This window comes from Caretta caretta, chromosome 3 (genome assembly GCF_965140235.1).
Source record: "Caretta caretta isolate rCarCar2 chromosome 3, rCarCar1.hap1, whole genome shotgun sequence".
In the NCBI taxonomy this organism is placed as follows: Eukaryota; Metazoa; Chordata; order Testudines; family Cheloniidae; genus Caretta; species Caretta caretta.
Genome location: NC_134208.1, coordinates 170,334,095 through 170,352,932, shown reverse-complemented (window position 1 = coordinate 170,352,932; position 18,838 = coordinate 170,334,095). Strand labels below are relative to the sequence as shown.

Here is an 18,838-nt window from a genome sequence, read left to right as displayed (position 1 = left end):
GTGTTTTATCAGCAAAAAGGTCTCTGAGCTGTTCATGGACTTGAGCAGAGGCAAGAGCAAGTGAGCCCTGCCACATGGTTGACAAATATTTAATGTTTAAAACTTGTAATAAATTTATGTACAGGGCACCTATGTCCAAAGGTATTTGAAGTTCTTACCAAAATAATTAAAGCAAGAAGCCACGATGCCCTACCCACCAAAATAATGGAATTGGTACATATGATTTAACAAGAATAAATTCAAGTTGTTTTGGAGGTCTGCTTTCTGACTGAGGAAAATCCTTAGCGCATGTGAGATCATATTAAGTGGAAAATTCAACCTTGCACGTACACAAAAATACACACACACAGTAATGAGAGCATCTCCTTCCCTGGTAGTTGGAGGGAAAACTCCACTCCCTGGTGTGCAGAAGCAGCTAGTCTTTCCTTTCTACACCCACCTTTCCCCCAACACTCACCTTCCTCTCTGATTTTTCCTTCCTTTCCCATTCTCCCTTTACAGTCCTTCAATTTCTTTCCAGCTCTTTCCTCTCCTGCTGAGTCCAATCAGTCACCCTTCCTGCCACTCTATATTCGTGATTCCTACCAATCTTCCTCTCTGCCCTCCACACATTCCTCTATCCTCACACAATTATCCTCATTTCCCTATCCCTCTATACTCTTGTAATTTCCAAACCACAAAGCATAAGAGGCAGCTATCTTGACTGAGGGCAACCTCGTTCTAGTTTCAGATTATTAAAATAATGGGAAATGGTGAAAATTTTGAAAAGCTCAGGATTTTCACATGACAAAATCTGCTGTCCCTGAGATGAGCAACTTTTAAAAAAATATCACAAGACTCTCTATACCAAAGCGAGTTGGCAATTCTGTAGTCCATTGACTGTGTTTAATTCACATTCCAGTTTCACTGACAGCAAAGCGTTTTAAAATTTGGTAGAAGTACACATGCACCTCCCAACTCTGCAAACATTTACCATCTCATCTTATGTGTAGCTCTGATAACAGGCATGTGCAGAATTGTGCCCTGATTCTTTAGATTACACAGATTTAAGAGGGGGCTTTTTCCATGGTTAACAAGGATGCTTATAAAAGCAAACTGACCTGTTAAATAAACCTCTTGGTGGAGGAAGCAGAGGAATAACAGTGTTGCTTAAACATTCACAAAGAGGGCAAAGGAATTCACCATTTTCTACATCATAACTTGTATGCACACGTAATCTCTGTTGTCTTCGTTGCTCCTTTGCTTGAACAGCATCAAAATACCTTTAGAAAACAATATATTAATTTAATGTTTGTCAGTAAAATAGTATTTTAATGTATGAATCAATATGTACTGACATTTTTTTCATGCTCATGTAAGAACATTATCTAAAATACAAATATTGGATATGAAAATTACATTCTTGTTGATCAAATATTATGAATTGCTAGCTCTAGCTAATTTTTCAACCAAAAATATTAGTGCAATGGACCTCAAATCACATAAAGTAAGATTCTTTTCAGGTTTAAAAATCAGGATTTTCTAGATTTTTTTTTTTAAGTAAGTTTGAAATAGACTGTAAGAAGGCGGCTTTGGGGAGAATCCTTGGCTTCAGGTTTATTCAGAAAAAAAAAAATTTTTAGCAATGAATAGTGCCTCTTCCTTCTCTTTATGAAAATTTGTTCTCTGTTCCCAGTTTTGTTGGCCATTGCCAGGGAAACCAAAGTACCAAGACAAAGTTTTATGCAGTAATAAGTGTTCCAGAACTAAAGAATCAAAATTCCAAACATAGAACTCAATCCTGAGTGCAGGGTGGGAGTCTGCTTGCTCAGAGAAGAAGAAACAAATATTGATGTTAAGCCACTTGGGAAGTAGATTAAGCTAAATGAGAAACGGGAACTTATTCCAAAATAAGAGACTGTGTCCATATGGGAGCTTATAGTGAAATAAATATTCCAGAATAGCTCTTTTACTAAATTTCCAAGTGTAGACAAGCCCTTACATACTGCCAACTTCCACTATTCTACAAGCTCTTTTCCTGATCATAAACTGTGTTCTAATCAGGAAGCAGAAGCAATGCCTTAAAGACTTGTGACTAATCAACAAATTAATGAAGCTCAACTACTGAATACTTGCATTAAGACGTACCAGCTAAAATAGCAGTCTAGCAAATTAAAGAACAAATTCAAGGAAATACGGACATCCTACAAGCAGAAGAAAAGGCTATATTGAACAAATAAGTTATTCTCTGCAAATTATTTGCTCAACTCCAGATTAAGCAAGAATTCAAACATTTTTTTAAACATTAAAATTTAGCAATGGCTGTAAAGAATTGATCATTTCAGGATGCATATTTAATATTATGGGAATATCCTAGCATTATACAAGTACTATTTACATATGAAGGTAAACCCTTCTGGCTTCTACAGACATTATTTAAACTTTTATCCACTCAAATTTAAAAACTGTTAAGTTGTAAACTAATTTTTTTTAGTATTAACAACATGCACATAAATTCCTCCTCTATATGACAAAATATCAAGATGACAGATGCTAAACTATCATTTCTAATAAATCTTGTTTGCAATTTAGCTATAATGGGTTCTCTCTTTTGTATCTTAGATATCTTTACTGGTCTATAACAGCCTTTATTTTAAATTATGTATTTGACATCTAATCCTTCCACTGAAGTAAACGTTAAGACTCCAACTGGTATTAGTGGGAGAAGGATTGGATCATTTATGTCTAGTTTAAAATAAAGTTCACTTCTATTAACTCTAAACATGGCAATTACCTTTGCCAACAGTGAGCGTGCATAATATGTCCACAGCTACCCGTGTGTGTTCCACATGACAGCTCTGGATGCATGAATAATGGGTCATATTTTTCTGCGTAAAAACAAACAATTTTGCATTTAAATCTTTCTATAATAAACAGATATTTATTTCTGACATTAAAATATTTACATTTGTCATTTACATGCTTTATTAAATGTTATTAAAAAAATCACCTTTTTACTAGTCCTTTGAGAAAGTCAATTTAAAGCATACTACCAATCCCTACAAATATACTTTTTAGCTAGGTCATTTGAAACACAGTTTAAAGGCTCAGTTATAAATACATAATAATTAGTTATTAAAGATGAAATCATCAAACAGGCCCTGAATTTCAGAGGCACTGAACACCAGCAGCACCCATTCAGTTTAACTGGAATTTTGGGTGCTCAGGACCCCTGGGGGGGAGGGGAGGGGAATCAGGCCTACAGAACATTATTCATCTTCTGTAAGTGGAATAGAGAGGTATAGTACAGAAAAATGTTGTGTATTTGTATACACGTAATATAAACAGAGAATATTTAGGATGAAGCAATCCCAACCAACCAAAAATTAGCTGTTCCAGAAAAGTCTTGAAACCAAAGTGTTTTTTCTGAGTTTCTCTACCAAAAAGAATCTAACAAGGAAAAAAAAACCCTGTACTGAGAAATATTTTACACAGATTATTAAGGCATGTGTCACCTATGCACATTAAATGAACTGACTGCTGCCAAATGTTTAACATAAATCCAGGTATAGAACTGATATATGTACTAAAAACATATCCTCAGTGTAGTGAGAGATTATGGCCCAGAGTGATTTCTGAGGAGGGCATAAATGGGGGAGAATTGGGAGACTCTGATGGTATGTCTATGCTGCAGGTGGGAGCTAGCATTAGCACACTAAAAACATCAACGTGGGACATTCCAGTTCAAGCTCTCAAGCCTAGAGGATAAAGTGAGTTTGAAGGCCAAAGCAGGAACATTCACATTTATACTTTTAGCATGCTAGCCTGGACCCTGCTAATGAGTCTGTATAGGCAGGCTGTGCAACTCGCTCCCACCTGCACTGCAGACATCCTCAAGCAGAAAACTATAGGAGTTTCATTGGCTGAGGCAACTGTGAAGCTGAGCTGGTAATTCTGCTCCTAACAAGCCTCCTCATGCATAGCGAAAGGTCTATTTGAAACACTGGGGCAGGCAGCTCCATTTGCCACTGTAGCTAGATATCAGCACTGCCTCTTAATTTATTATAGCATATTTTATTTCATTCATTTATTTATTTTGCCTACCAGAATGTGGGGTATTTTTGCTAGATCTTGCACTATCAGGCTTCAAGTTACACCAATAATTGGCAAAAAGAAGAGGAGTACTTGTGGCACCTTAGAGACTAACCAAGGTATTTGAGCATAAGCTTTCGTGAGCTACAGCTCACTTCATTGGATGCATAAAGTGGAAAGTACAGTGAGGATAGGTTGTAGATCCTTGATAATGCGTTGGAGAGATTTTAGCTGGGGGCTGAAGGTGACTGCTAGTGGTGTTCTGTTATTTTCTTTGTTGGGCCTGTCCTATAGAAACAGACTGACAGAGCCAGAAGAGTACCCAGAAGTCACCTACTACAGGACAGGCCCAACAAAGAAAATAACAGAACGCCACTAGCCGTCACCTTCAGCCCCCATCTAAAACCCCTCCAACGTATTATCAAGGATCTACAACCTATCCTGAAGGACGACCCATCACTCTCACAAATCTTGGGAGACAGGCCAGTCCTTGCCTACAGACAGCCCCCCAACCTGAAGCAAATACTCACCAGCAACCACACACCACACAACAGAACCACTAACCCAGGAACCTATCCTTGCAACAAAGCCCGCTGCCAACTGTGCCCACATATCTATTCAGGGGACACCATCATAGGGCCTAATCACATCGGCCACACTATCAGAGGCTCGTTCACCTGCACATCCACCAATGTGATATATGCCATCATGTGCCAGCAATGTCCCTCTGCCATGTACATTGGGCAAACTGGATAGTCTCTACGTAAAAGAATAAATGGACACAAATCAGATGTCAAGAATTATAACATTCATAAACCAGTCGGAGAACACTTCAATCTCTCTGGTCACACGATTTCTGACCTCAAAGTGACTATCCTTCAACAAAAAAACTTCAAAAACAGACTCCAACGAGAGACTGCTGAATTGGAATTAATTTGCAAATTGCATACAATTAACTTAGGCTTGAATAGAGACTGGGAGTGGTTGACTCATTATACTAAGTGAAACTATTTCCCCTTGTTTATTCCTTCCCCACTCCCACTGTTCCTCAGACGGTCTTGTTAACTCCTGGAAATGTGCTGGAAATGGCCCACCTTGATTATCACTTCAAAAGGTTTTCTCTCACCCCACTCTCCTGCTGGTAATAGCTCATCTTAAGTCATCACTCTCCTTACAATGTATATTTTTTCATGGTCTGTGTGTATATATAAAATCTCCTCACTGTACTTTCCACTTTATGCATCCGATGAAGTGAGCTGTAGCTCATGAAAGCTTATGCTCAAATAAATTGGTTAGTCTCTAAGGTGCCACAAGTACTCCTTTTCTTTTTGCGAATACAGACTAACACGGCTGCTACTCTGAAACCAATAATTGGGATGGAATAAAGAAAAACGTGGGACTAACATCTGAAAGCCACTGAGGAATGGCTTGGCGTTAAACTCAAGTAACTGGAAAACATTTAATGGCTTCACATGCCCAAGCCTTTTAATAATGACTGGTATATCAGCTCCAATACATCCATATTGACCCTCTCTCATTCCCGTTACTCTACCCACGAAAATATATAGTACCTTCACCTAATACACCTCAGTTTTCAATAACTGAATTTATAACTGTGACTAGAGGAAGCGTTTTAGATATTATATTGCCTGTGTTTCCTAGCTACTACTTATGAGGCATGTCGCTAACAAAGTCAGTGAGCGTTTTGCCACTGACTACAATATCTGAACTTGCTCACAAATATATAACTAATAAGAAGGGGCACAGTGGAACACCTCTACTTCAGAATAAGAATCAGGGCAGATACAGATGATTCTTTCTGAATGTTATAGTCAAAATATGAACACAACTTACCAGGATCCTGAATAACTTTGTTCCGGTTTTTAGACAATACAGTAGATCTCTGAACAAATGCTGCCAAGACCATAGCCCTGCTGTCCACTTTAACCTCCTGCTCTTCTTGACACAATATACAGGTAACAACCTGTCTCCGTTCAGTCACTCTAGTTTGCTTTGGTCCCAAAGCTGTAAGCTTTGTATCTGAAACTGTAGGACTGGAATCAAATTATACCAGTGAGTACACTATTTGACAATTATTTAAATTAGATCATGCTTTAAGTTTTTATTAGTTTATTGGTGTAGTTTTATGTTCATTCATTTTCATTTTGTAAATAAGCAAACATTTGTCATATATTAACTCCTCACTTAACGTAGTTCCGGTTAACGTTGTTTTGTTATTAGGTTGCTGACCTATTAGAGAACATACTCCTTTGAAGTTCTTCAATGTTCTCTTAAAACGTTGTTTGGCACCCCCGAGCCCGGTGCTCCAGCCTGGTAGCAGGATCCAGGCACGGGGGCTTGCCCGCTCCCCGGCTGGAGTGTCTGGCAGGTGGAGCAGGGCAAGCCCTGGTGCCCCAACCCTGCTATGTCCCTGCCTCAACCAAGCTTCGCAATCATCACTGGTGAGTACTCTATTAATTTGTTTGTTTAAAATTATTTAAAACTTATACTGTATATGTATATAATCTCTTGTCCGGTGAAAAAATTTCCCTGCAACATAATATAAATGGGGTGGGGGGGAGTTAGTTCTTATGGGGAAATTGGATTCACTTAACATCATTTCGCTTAAAGTTGCATTTTTCAAGAACATAACTAGGACGTTAAGTGAGGAGTTACTGTATATACATCCATGCACATGTCCCCAAAAACCACTGTACAACTATACATTTCAGAGAGACCTTATGTCCTCCAGATGTTGACAACATGAAAATATTTTGTTTTCTTGAAATCATATTTTAACTGTTTCCAGATTAAAATTGCAATTAAATCGTTACCATTAAGCTTGAAAGTAAAAGCTAGAGAGGTGTATGCAAATCGTAGTCTTTAGTTTGGTTTGTTTTTTAAAGTTTACAAGGAGGGGGACAATAATTTAATATCCAATTATACCTAGTAGACAGGGATCATCATTAAAGATAGCATCCAAACTCAAATACTGGAGGCTTTGGTTTTTACCCAACAACTTCTTAACAGATTGGTTTTGTTAGTTTAAGATGGCATTTTAACTCTCTTTTAATGTAGGTTTTTTAATGTTAATGGTCTATTGTTAGGTTTGGAATACTACTTTCAGGATTTCATAAGTACTACCATAGAGTTTTATAAATCTTTATTCAGAGCAGATAAAACAGAAATATATAAATATAGGCCAAGCTTGTACTTTTCCCAGCTGCCCCCAACTGCTTCACAGACCAAATACCACATGGTTTCCATCTGCCAATCCCCCACAAAATACACCTTAATTTAGATCTTCAGCTGGTTACAAATAATTTTTCCCCACAAACAGATACAAGTTACTCCCACTTCCCTATGTCCAAAACAACTTTCCCTAGTATAATTAACAATTAATCATGCTGGCCACACTTCCTAACCAAGATTTTATAAGTCAGGCAGGTTTTTTTTGTCTGTTTAATTTTCTGAATCAGTCATGGATATTTAGTGCAAATTCAGCAATAATTTTAGCAGTGTGCAGGGAAAAAGTGGTCTGAAAAAGCAACAAATGGTCTGAAAGAGCTGGACAGTTGTCAGCTGAGAAAAGGAAAATTTAGCTTTTGAGTTCAAATAGAAAAACCAGAAAATATTTGATTTGAAATTAACAAAAGAGATTTATCAACTCTCTCAAAGTTTTACTTAAAATGTTTTCCCTTCACCTATTATCGAGTACTCTGGAGGTTGAAGTAGCTAGTTCGTCTAAAGTCTGCTGAAAGAGTTCTTTGTTCTCATCAATGAAGTGCCGCTGCATCTCAGACATCTGAGCCATGATCTTCTCTCTGCGCAGCCTGGCAATCTCAGCTTTTCGCTTCCTCTCAGCTTTGTCTTTATCTCGTGAACCCTGCAATTTTATTGTTCAGTTAATAATTTTTAAAACAGATATTACAATGGACCAAAAACGGTTACTAACATTTCTATAACTGTTGTTCTTTGAGATGTGTTGCACATGTCCATTTCAATGGAAGTGTGTGCACGTCCCCAGCAGAGTTGCTGGATTTTTTCCCCTTAGTTGTATCAGTTGGATCAGCTCTAGTTCCCCCTGGAGTAGTGTGCTCATAGCGTCAGTAAAAAGGACCCTGCCAACCCCGCTCCCCTTCAGTTTCTACTTGCCAACTGCCTCAGAGAGGGGATGGAGGGTAGATTTTGGAATGGACATGTGCAACATATGTCAAAGGACCACCATTACAGAAAGGCTAATAACCATTTTTTCTTTTTCAAGTGTTTGCACATGTCCATTCCAATGTAGGTGACTTGCAAGCAGTTGCACTGGAGGTGGGTTTGGAGATTAAGGACAGGCTGACTGGAACACACCCCAGTTGAAGCTGACATGCTCTCTGATCTGTTCTGTAATGGCGTATGGAGTCATGAACGTGTAAACTGACAACCAAGTTGCCACCCTGCAGATGTCCTGAATTGGAACTTGTGCCAAAAAAGCGGCGGAGTAGGTTTGGGACCTTGTAGAACGCACTGTAGGTTAGGCCGGGGCAGAATATCTGCGAGCTCGTAACATGCTCTGAGACACAAAGTAATCCACGATGAGATTCTCTGTACAGAAATGGGGAGACCTTTCATTCTTTCTGCTATTATAATGAACTGAGTGGATCTGTGGAATGGTTTGCTTCTTTGTATGTAAAACAGACAGGGCACACCGAATGTCCAACCAGCGGAGGCACTATTCTTCTCTATTTGCATGTGGCTTACAGCAGAACACTGACAGAAAAACTGCTTGATTGCAATGGAATTGCGAGACCTCTTTTGGAAGGAATCTCAGGTGTGGTCTCAACTGAACTTTGTCCTTGAAAAAGACGGTATATGGGGTCTCTGGGGTGAAGGCTTGGATCTCCGAAACTCGCCTGGCCAAAGTGATGGCCACCAGAAAGCCTACTTTCCAGGAGAGCTGTAACAGCGAGCATGTTGCCAGAGGGTTCAAATGGGGGTCCTGTGAGCTTTGACAGCACAAAGTTTAGGTCCCACGTGGGGGTGGGATCCCTAACCTGTAGGTATACTCTCTCCAGGCCTTTGAGAAACCAGATGACCATGAAAAGACAGACTGTGAAAAGACAGCAGTTGTCAATCTTGGGATGGAAGGCCAAGCTAGCCACTAAATGGCCCTTGACTGATAAAATGGCTAGACTTTGTTGTCCGAGCAGCAGCAGGTAATCTAGAGTAAGTTGGAGGGATGACTGCAAGGACAGGACTTGATGTCAAGAACACCAGATGGAGGATCACTTCCATTTTGCCAGGTATGTGGCTCTGGTGAATGGTTTTCTACTGCCCATGAGGACCTCATGGACTTGCTCTAAGCAAACTAGCTCCTCTGGATTCAGCCATGGACCTCCCAGGCCACCAGATGAAAGGATGCGAGGTTCAAATGCTACAGCTGGCTATGACCCCAGGATATCAAGTTTGGGTTCAGCAGAAGCTGCAGTGGTATATCCATTTGCATGGCTAGAAGGATGGAGAACCAATATTGCCGGGGCTAGGAGGATGACCCATGCTCAGTCCCACTTGATCTTCATCAAAACCTTGTGAATCAGTGGGATAGGAGGAAATGTATAGCACAGGTGCCTTGTACACTAACCAGAATGCATCTGCAAGAAAGCCTGGGCTGTGACCTCACAGGGAAAACTGGTGGCACTTCCTGTTGGTTCAGGTGCCAAACTGATCTATAAGGGGTGTCCCCCATCATTAGGGGATGTCCCTCACAATGTCTGGACAAAAAGGCCTCTCACAGTGAGAGGAGAAAGATCTGCTGAGTCCCAGGAACATAAGATGCCTCTGACTGATGGAGTGATTGATATATAGAACTCCCACAGGTGGATTGCTTCCTGGCACAGGGGGAAAGAAAACACCCGGCCCTGCCTGTTTATGTAGAACATAGCAATCGTATTGTCCATGAGGACTGAAATGGATCTGCCAGTCAGGTGAGGTAGAAACATTGACAGGCTAGACCCACTGCCCTAAGTTCCCTGACACTGATGTGCAGGGAAAGCTCTTCTTGAGTACAAAGATCTTGGGTTCTGAGGGACCTCAGGTGGGCTCCCTGGCAGAGAGCCAACGCATCGCATACCAGAGACAAGGATGACTGGGTATTTTAGAAGGGTACCCCTGCACATACAATCTAGCCACCATATTAGCAAGCTGAGGACATGTACCAGAATCGTGAGCACTGAGTCCAAGTGATGGCAAGAGGGGGAGTAATCTGTGGCTAGCCAGGCTTGTAGATGTCTGAGTCAGTCTAGTGTTGTACTATATGTATGCATGACACCACGTGACCCAGGATGCTCAGGCAGTTTCGCACGGTTGTGATCCGATGACCTTGAAGAGATATTATTAGGGACATAATTGAGAGGATCCTGTCATCCGGAAGTAGAGCCTTTGCTTGCACAGAGTCAAGTAGTGCTCCAATCAACTCTATTCTCTAAACCAGGATCAAGGTGGACTTCTGGACATTTAACAGAAGGCCTAATGCTTTGAAGATCAACTGGATGAGACAGATGGCGGCCTCCATTTGAGCTCTGGACTGGCCCTTGACCAGCCAGTTGTCAAGGTATAGGAACATGGGGATTCCCTTCTTTCTGAGGAAGGCTGCTACTACCACCATGCACTTTGTGAAAACCTGCAGGGCGGTCGACAGGCTAAAAGGGAGCACCACAAACTGGTAGTGGTTTCAGTTCACTACAGACATTACCAAATGCCTGTGACCAGGAAAAACTGAAATGTGGAAGTAGGCATCCTTTAGATCGAGGACAGCATACTAATCCCTGGGATCCAGTGATGAAATGATGGAAGTCAAGGAGACCATGAAGAACCTCAGGTTCTTGAGATATCAGTTGAGATGTCACAAGTCTAGAATAGGTCTGAGACCACCTTTGGCTTTCAGAATTAGGAAATAGCGGGAACAGAACCCCTTTCCTCTCAAGTGAATAGGAACCTTCTGACAGCTCCCACCTGAAGGGGGGATTGGCTTTCTTGTTCCAACAGAAGCTTGTGAAAAGGGTCCCTGAAGAGGGAAGGGCAGGAGAGTAGAAAGGAATTGGATCATGCTGAGAACCCTGCGGTCTGAGGTGATATGGGCCCAGGCATCCAGGAAATAGGAAAGGAGGTTGGAGAACTGGGGGTAGTTAGATCCAGTACATATTGGATTGTGATGTTGACCTCAAGTGTCTCATCAAAACAGGCGTTTGGACAATGCAGGTTGTCTGGGAAACGAATGTGCAGGGCCTATCGAGGAAGATTGGGGAAGGGGTCTGAGCCTATATCTCCTGTTCCTCCTCCTCTGTTGATCCTGCCTGGCAGTCTGCATGAAGTAATGGCTCATCTGCCGAGGCCTATACCGCTTCCTTGAACTTGCTGGGTACATAAAGTCTCAGGGATTTCAAGGTTGTCTGGGAACCCTTAAAGCTGTGCAGTCTATCGTCTGTCTTCTCCAAGAAAAGCGAGAAGCCCTTGAATGGGAGATCTGGGATGGTCTGTTGCACTTCCTGGGGAAGCCCCCAGAACTGCAACCAAGAGCTCCTATGCATTGAAACCGCAGTTGCCACTGACCTGGCTACAGAGTCAGCAGCATCCGGGGCAACCTGCAGAGACGCTCGAGCCATGGTCTTGCCTTCCTCATTTTAGGGAGGAAAACCCCTGCCTGGGTTCCTGGGGAAATAGCTCCCCAAATTTTGCCATTGATTCCCACATATTAAAGTCATAGCGCCCCAGCAGGGCTTGCTGGTTAGCTATACAAAGCTGAAGGCCCCTGACAAGTTTGCGTTCTGCCCCAATAGGTCCAACTTATTAGGGTCCTTTGCTTTGGGCGTAGAACCTGGCTGTCCTGGGTGACCTAGCTCATTGGCTGCTGCGACCACCAATGACCCCGGGGGGGGGTGGGGGGGGTGAAAAAAGAAATTCGTATCCCTTGGCGGGGACAAAGTATTTCCGCTCTGTGAGCTTTGCCACCGTTGAGAGGGAGGTAGGGGTTTGCCACAGGGCCTTAAGCAGTTCCATGAGAGCATCATGCAGCAGTAGAGCCACTCTAGAGGGGCCCGCTGGCGAAAGTATGTCCAGGAGGCCATGTGTCACCTCCTTGACCATCCTCGCTTGGACCCCTAGGTTTGAGGTTACCTGTTTCAACAGATCATGGTAAGCCTTATTGTTATCTGGAGATGGGGACGTCGCTGGTACCACCATGGCCTTGTCCAGGGAGGAGGAAGAGGGGGCTAATGTTGGACCAGGCACCTTGGTTGGTTCCTCAGCACCCACAGGAGCCTGCAGTGCTTTGTCCTGGGGCTTGGTGCTGTGTTCGGTACCAGAGTCCGATTCTGGGGTATCCCTGCACAGTACCGGTGGTGCCCTGGCTTCTCAAAGAAGTCCATGAGGTGGGGAAAAACCCCCAAGGGTTCCAGAAAGGCCACTGCATGGTAGTCAGACCCCACAGATATGACAGCCAGGTGCCCAGGGGTACCAAAGAACTCGGTGCTGAGGTGGGGTAAGAATGCCTGGGGAGCGGTGGGGTCGGCTGCACCGATGTGCGGGACTACAGTCCCAATTCCAAGTCTGATGACTATGAGCTGCACTGTGGAGACCAGGGCGGTGCCATGCCACTCAGTGCCGAAGAGGGTCGCTGAAGAGATCTTGCCGCTGTCAGCAACTCTGAGTCATCGTTAGAGGGCACTGTGGTGCCGTGGCTGCGGGTTCCTGACGGTGACGTATCAGGGACAAAGAGCAGCCTGGCATGGGTCTTGCTCTCTCCCTAGTCTTTTGGCACCAAAGATACTCCTCTTCTCTTGGTGCTTGCAGTGTTTCTTCTTGTACACCAGGGAAGATGATCAGTGCCAGGAGACCCGGTTGATGGAGCGCTCTGCACCGAGGCACTTGGTGCTGAGTCTGAGCGTGGCTCTGGGGCTGGCCTTAGGGCTACCCCATGAGTAGGATCTTCAATCGAGCAGCTCGGTCCTTCTGAATCCAGGGCTTAAGCTCCTTGCAAATTTGACAGCAGTCTTTCCTATGAGCATGCCCTAAACACTTGAGGCAGCTCAAGTGCGGGTTTCTCAAAGGCATAGACTTACTGCACAAAGTGCAAGGCTTGAACCCTGGTGACCGAAGCATGCCTCGGCACCGGGACAGTGGACAACTCCATTATCTAAAAGTGGAGGAGCCCAAGCAATCTAGAAACTACTAAAAACTACAGGTTTCAGAGTAGCAGCCGTGTTAGTCTGTATTCGCAAAAAGAAAAGGAGTACTTGTGGCACTTTAGAGACTAACCAATTTATTTGAGCATAAGCTTTCGGGAGCTGTAGCTCACGAAAGCTTATGCTCAAATAAACTGGTTAGTCTCTAAGGTGCCACTAGTACTCCTTTTCTTTTTACTAAAACTACACTAACTTCTAAAACTACAATAACTATGTACACTAAAACTGAGAGAAAATCCACTAAGAGAAGTATTGCCTAGGCAATGAAAGTTCCAGCAACCGTCATGGACAGTAAGAAGGAACTGAAGGGGAGCGGAGTCGGTAGGGACCTTTATACAAACGCTATGAGCCCGCAATGCCAGGGAGCACTAGAACCAACCAAATGTATACCACTAAGGGAAAAAATGCCAGCAACTGTGCTCGGGGCACGCACACACCTACACTGGAATGAACATGTGCAAGCACTCCAAGAACTTAATGTTACATTTCCAATTTTTAACATATTTACTTTTAAATTCCTCAGTTATTTATAAGTCACAAAAGATTATACAATCTAAATAAATAAAATGATTCTGTTTGGCTCTTATGCAGTCCTCTCATCTGTCTGGCTCATGTAAGAGACAGGCAGAATTGCAGACCATGTGTGAGTCCCAGAAGTGCAGAAGTTGCTTCATTTCTTCTCCTGTGAAGGAGGTGGGGCCATGGCACTGCTTTCCCCTCCATATAAGTTGTGCTTCCCTAAAGTACTGTGTCTTCCCAATACCCTTTACTCCAAGCCATGCCTAATGAGCACAGTCTAGACCTAAATAGGTAGGGTGATCTAATACCCTTTCACATGGAATGACCTACAGAACAGGAGAAACAATATTTCTCTCTTAAATGTCTCTGAGCAGCCTCCAAAATAGTCAGAAATAATGGAAAGAGTAGAGTCTCCAGGCCCTGCTTACCAGCTAGGGAGGCCTCAGGCAGGAAAAATGCAAACTCACTGATGAAGTTATATAGTAAGAACCCCTCCCCACAGACTGAACTAACATCTCTGTACCTAGGCTGACTAAACTACAGCTTGTGTGCCAGAATGTGAACTATATTTTTAAAAGACATCTGCAGATTCTACCCTGATTTTAGGTCACTAATTAAAAATGTAGTCCATTGCAGTTCATGACCTGTATCTGTTTTAGTACAACTAACAACAACCTGTTGTAGCTTATTTTTACCTCTTCTATAATATTTCCTTCAGTTTCAGGCACAGGACTCGTAGAAGAGCTCTCTCTTAGTTTCTTAATGGCATTAAAAGTCTGCAACAAGAAAAATTAGTTAATTTATGGCATTTAACTAACATACAATTATTATTTGTATTATGATAGTGTATAAGGTTCCCATTCATGGACCAGAACACCACTGTGCTGGATGCTGTAAGATGAGAGGATGCAACAAACAAACTGGTGGAGGAAAGCATAAGGAAACAGTCACTTTTTCTAATAATGCATTTCTAAAACCAGCCCAATTTAATTAGCTATGTATTATGAACATTTTATATCATTCATGAAAAATCCTGGAAATAAAACTCTGATTTACCTTCAGTATCCATCTGATCATGTCTTTGTGCACTTCCAGATGAGGTGCATTTTGCAAAGTTTCTAGCATAGCTAATATACTAGGGGAATTACTGGGTGCCTCTCCAGGTCCTAGAGCAAAGATATAGACAGCTATATTTAGTGTATTTGACCTGTTTATACTGGACTAAACATGTTATGTTTCAAAATAACTTCATAAGCCATCTCTAAATCCTATAGATTAAGAGATATAATTTTGACCGGGTTTTCAAGACCATACACATTGTCCACTTGCCCTCTGTGCTAGCTTGGAACTGGCGCAAGGGAATGATAGAGAGAAACTTTCTGCTCACTTCAAAGCAAGAATCTTGTCAATTTAGTGACTTTATCAGATCACAGGAACTAGCTGGAAGATGCATGGGAGGGATAACAAGATACTTATATCAAATATACAGCTATCAGCCCAAAATACCCAGTGTTTGGTCATTAAGTTAAGGAGCAGGATTTAAGATTGTTGCAATATTAATTTAGTCAATTTGTAGTAAAACAAACAACAAAAAAGCTTATCAGTGGGACATTTTAGAAAAATGTAATATTAGAAAAAGATAATATTTAAAACACAAGAGGATAAATATTAAGCTTATCAGACACTACCCCTATTATTAGATATTTCAGAACCTAAACACTTATGTACATGCACATTTTCTACAACGGATTATTTTTGTAGAATTCTACACTTCTGGGGGTTTTATGCATTGAATTATATACATACAGCATTAAAGTGAATTAAAAAAGCATCTTTTAAAGTGGCCTTTTAATGCATCTCAATTCAGAAGGGCAGAAGAGTTTTATATACAAAATATTAGAGATTAATATTCCTGATTTTGAATTTGCTAAACATTTGAGGAATGGACATACTTGAGATCTTCTGAGTGAAGGTAAATGTTACAACATTCTCTTCATTGAGATTCTCTAGGTGTTGTTTTTCTTCTTGTAGTGCCATTCCAATCAAGTGCAAAACCTATATAAAAATCACTAATTTCAGACATTGTATCAAAAATCATTTTATACAATCCCCTAATGTCTATAAGGAACTAAAAACACTATATTGAGAGAAAAACAATTGAGTAAAAAGCAAAATTACAAGAAAGTGAACTTCATTTAGTAACTACCTACATTGTCTTTGCAACGTAGTTGTACCTGTGTCAATCCCAGCATATTAGAAAGAGACAAAGTGGGTGAGATAATTTATTGGACCAACTTCTGTTGGTGATAGAAACTTTCAAGCCACACAGAGAAATGAGGAAAAGCTCTGTGTGGCTCGAAAACTTGTCTCTCTCACTAACAGAAGTTGGTCCAATAAAAGATATTACCTCACCCACCCTCTCTCTCTAAGATTGTCTTTGGCATATCTGTCTTAATTCTGAAAACTAAGTTTTTATTACTGTATCCAAGTCACAAAAAGTACTGTATACTACATGTGTGTTTCCAAGGTTTTGTATTCCTGTGTAGCAACTGTGAAGAAAAGGTTACTTATCTGTACAGTAACTGGAGTTCTTGGAGGTGTTGTCCCTGTCGATGCTCCACCTTAGGATGTGCATGCTACAGTCCGTTCTTGGAGACTTTTAGTTAGCAGTAGCCATGGGTCCAGAGGTCTGCACCTATGCCCTCATGCTCCAGTGCAAGGGTACATAAGGAGGGGCAGACCTGCCACCACTCCATTCCTTCTCAACCAAAAACCCCAAAAGACTCTGCAGCAGATGGGAAGGCAATGATGGAGCAACGAGTGTGTCTGACCTGATGCAAGTTACAGGATGGCGTGTCCTCTGCCACTTGGCACTGAGTGACTCCCTGGGTCACACAGTGACCCAAGGATGGTACTGGAGTTGAAGAAGGCTTCTTAGAGAAGTCCTTGCTCCGCAAGGAGTCCTTTGGTCGAGAGGTCTCCGCCTCTGGTACCAACGATGACAGTGCTCTTTGATGCAGTTTGCTAGAAGACTTCTCGATGAGTGGTGTACCAGAAGTCGTCTTGGTCTATTGGCATCTTGGTCCAGGGGCCTGTAAAAGACTTAGCAGTACTCATATCAGGATGCGAAGTCTCCTAGTTCCCTGGCCTCAAAGGTGACTTTTCCCTTCTTCTGGAGTCTCTCTAGGGAATGTGGTTTCTTCCTTTTAGAATGTTTCATTTCCAAAGCTGGCCCATGGTCTCTGTTTACCAAGGTTGAAGACACCGGAACAGTCTGAGCAGCTGAGGCCAATGTACAGAGAGGAAGTAGGACCCCCCCACACCTCTCAAGAATACGCCATTAAGAGGAGCTTCTATCTATCTTTCCTCAGTTTCCTAGATCTGCTCTTAATCTGGAACAGACCTTGCACTTAGATGGGACATGGGACTCTATCTGAGGCACCTGGAATGCCCATCACTGAAGGGAACGAAGCATGGCAGGTCTTGCAGGGTTGGAAACCCAGGATCTTTGGCATAATCTAACCAGGGAGAATGCAGACGAACACCAAAGGTGAAGAAGGCCCTAACCACAAAAAAAAAACTGGCTGGGGACTGAGGGGAGGACCCCCCAAAAGCATAAGCCTGTGCTTAAACCAAATGAGAAACAAAGAACAAAATTAAATAAAACACTAAGAAAAAAATAAAGAATAAAGGCAGTAGCTGTGAAGCTAACATGGACACTATAATGCTCCATCTTGAGCCAAAGACATCTGTGAAGGAACTGGAGTGGCAGTGGCAGGTTTGCCCTCCCTACATATCCTTGATCAGAGCACAATGGTGTATCGCATGCAGGTGCAGGCCCTGCTAACTAAAAGTCTGTGATCAAGAATGCGTGGGAGCACATACATCCTAAGGTGAAGCACCCATAATTATCCAGTTATTTACCAATTTATAAATGGTGCCGCATTAAACTGAAAATACAGACTGCCCCAACTGGCCATAAAATGGCCGAAATCAAGAGTTTAAAATAGATAAACCTATTAGTGAGCTCTGAAGCTTGTCAAACACACTGTCTCTGGCTAACATAGATTAAGTTCCAGAAAAGTCAGAGAAAGTTCTTCCACATGTCCTGGAGCATTCAATTCCAGGAATTAACAACAAGAGCAACCTAGTAAATTGTAACCACCTTGGGCCATTTATTAGACAAACAGTCACTAATCCTGAGTGTAACACTGCTGAAGATAATAAAGCGAAAGTGCAAAGCCCTGGGATCCTCCAACATAACCAAGGAACTAAAATGAATTAACTGGAAAACTATTAATTCAAGCCAAACTATCTGATAATTGTCAATATGATGGGTAATTGTCAATATGATGCAGTCTGTCACTGTTTGGGCAAAATTCTGCTCTCCAATACATGCATTCAACTTCCATTCACTTCAATGGGACTAATATGCAAATAGAGTAGAATTAGGCTCACATATTCAAATACTGACTATTAAACATATGAAAAATGTGTTATTGAATTATGATTAAGGCTAAGATTTTGTCACGGTTATTTTAAGTAGAAGTCATGGACAGGTGACAGGCAATAAACATAAATTCATGGCGCCCGTGAACTATCGGTGACTATTAAAAATAAGTGGGGGCAGGGCTAAATAGGGAGGATGAAAGGAGTCTCATGGGGGAAGGGGGAGACTGACAGGCCAAGACGCCCACCATTGCAGGGGACACCCCCAGCTCCAGCAGCCCCCAGCTCCAGAGCTGGCCGCAGCCCCCAGGCAGGGGCACACAGCCCCAGCTGCAGCACAATGCCCAGCAGAAGCCACAGGGCTGGCTGGGGCACAGCAGGGGAGGTGCAGCCCCAGCTCTGGAGCTGGCCGCAGCCAGCTGCTGCTGCCGGGTAGGGGCACGTGGCCGCAGCTGTAGCTCCTGGCAGAAGCCACGAGGCTGAGGTGCACAGCCCCGACTGCAGCACAGCCCCCGGCAGTAGCCACAGGAAGGGGGGGTACAGTGGGGGAAGGTGCAGCTGCAGTTCTGGAGCTG

General features: G+C 42.4%; 1 protein-coding gene across 4 annotated transcripts in view; it reads right to left on the bottom strand.

Moving 5' to 3' along the window:
* Positions 1-18,838, bottom strand: part of UBR2 (ubiquitin protein ligase E3 component n-recognin 2) — a 103,310-nt gene that overhangs the window by 20,873 nt on the left and 63,599 nt on the right. For 3 of the 4 annotated variants that reach the window (XM_048843047.2, XM_048843044.2, XM_048843043.2), the window contains 7 exons: positions 15,767-15,869; positions 14,871-14,980; positions 14,510-14,590; positions 7,776-7,957; positions 5,926-6,125; positions 2,774-2,867; positions 1,101-1,262 (listed from right to left, as the gene is read on the bottom strand). In XM_048843047.2, coding sequence (XP_048699004.1) covers positions 1,101-1,262; positions 2,774-2,867; positions 5,926-6,125; positions 7,776-7,957; positions 14,510-14,590; positions 14,871-14,980; positions 15,767-15,869 — 932 coding nt within the window. Of the gene's footprint in view, positions 1-1,100; positions 1,263-2,773; positions 2,868-4,748; positions 4,831-5,925; positions 6,126-7,775; positions 7,958-14,509; positions 14,591-14,870; positions 14,981-15,766; positions 15,870-18,838 lie in introns of those variants that run through there. The other variant, XM_048843048.2, reaches the window with a different exon arrangement.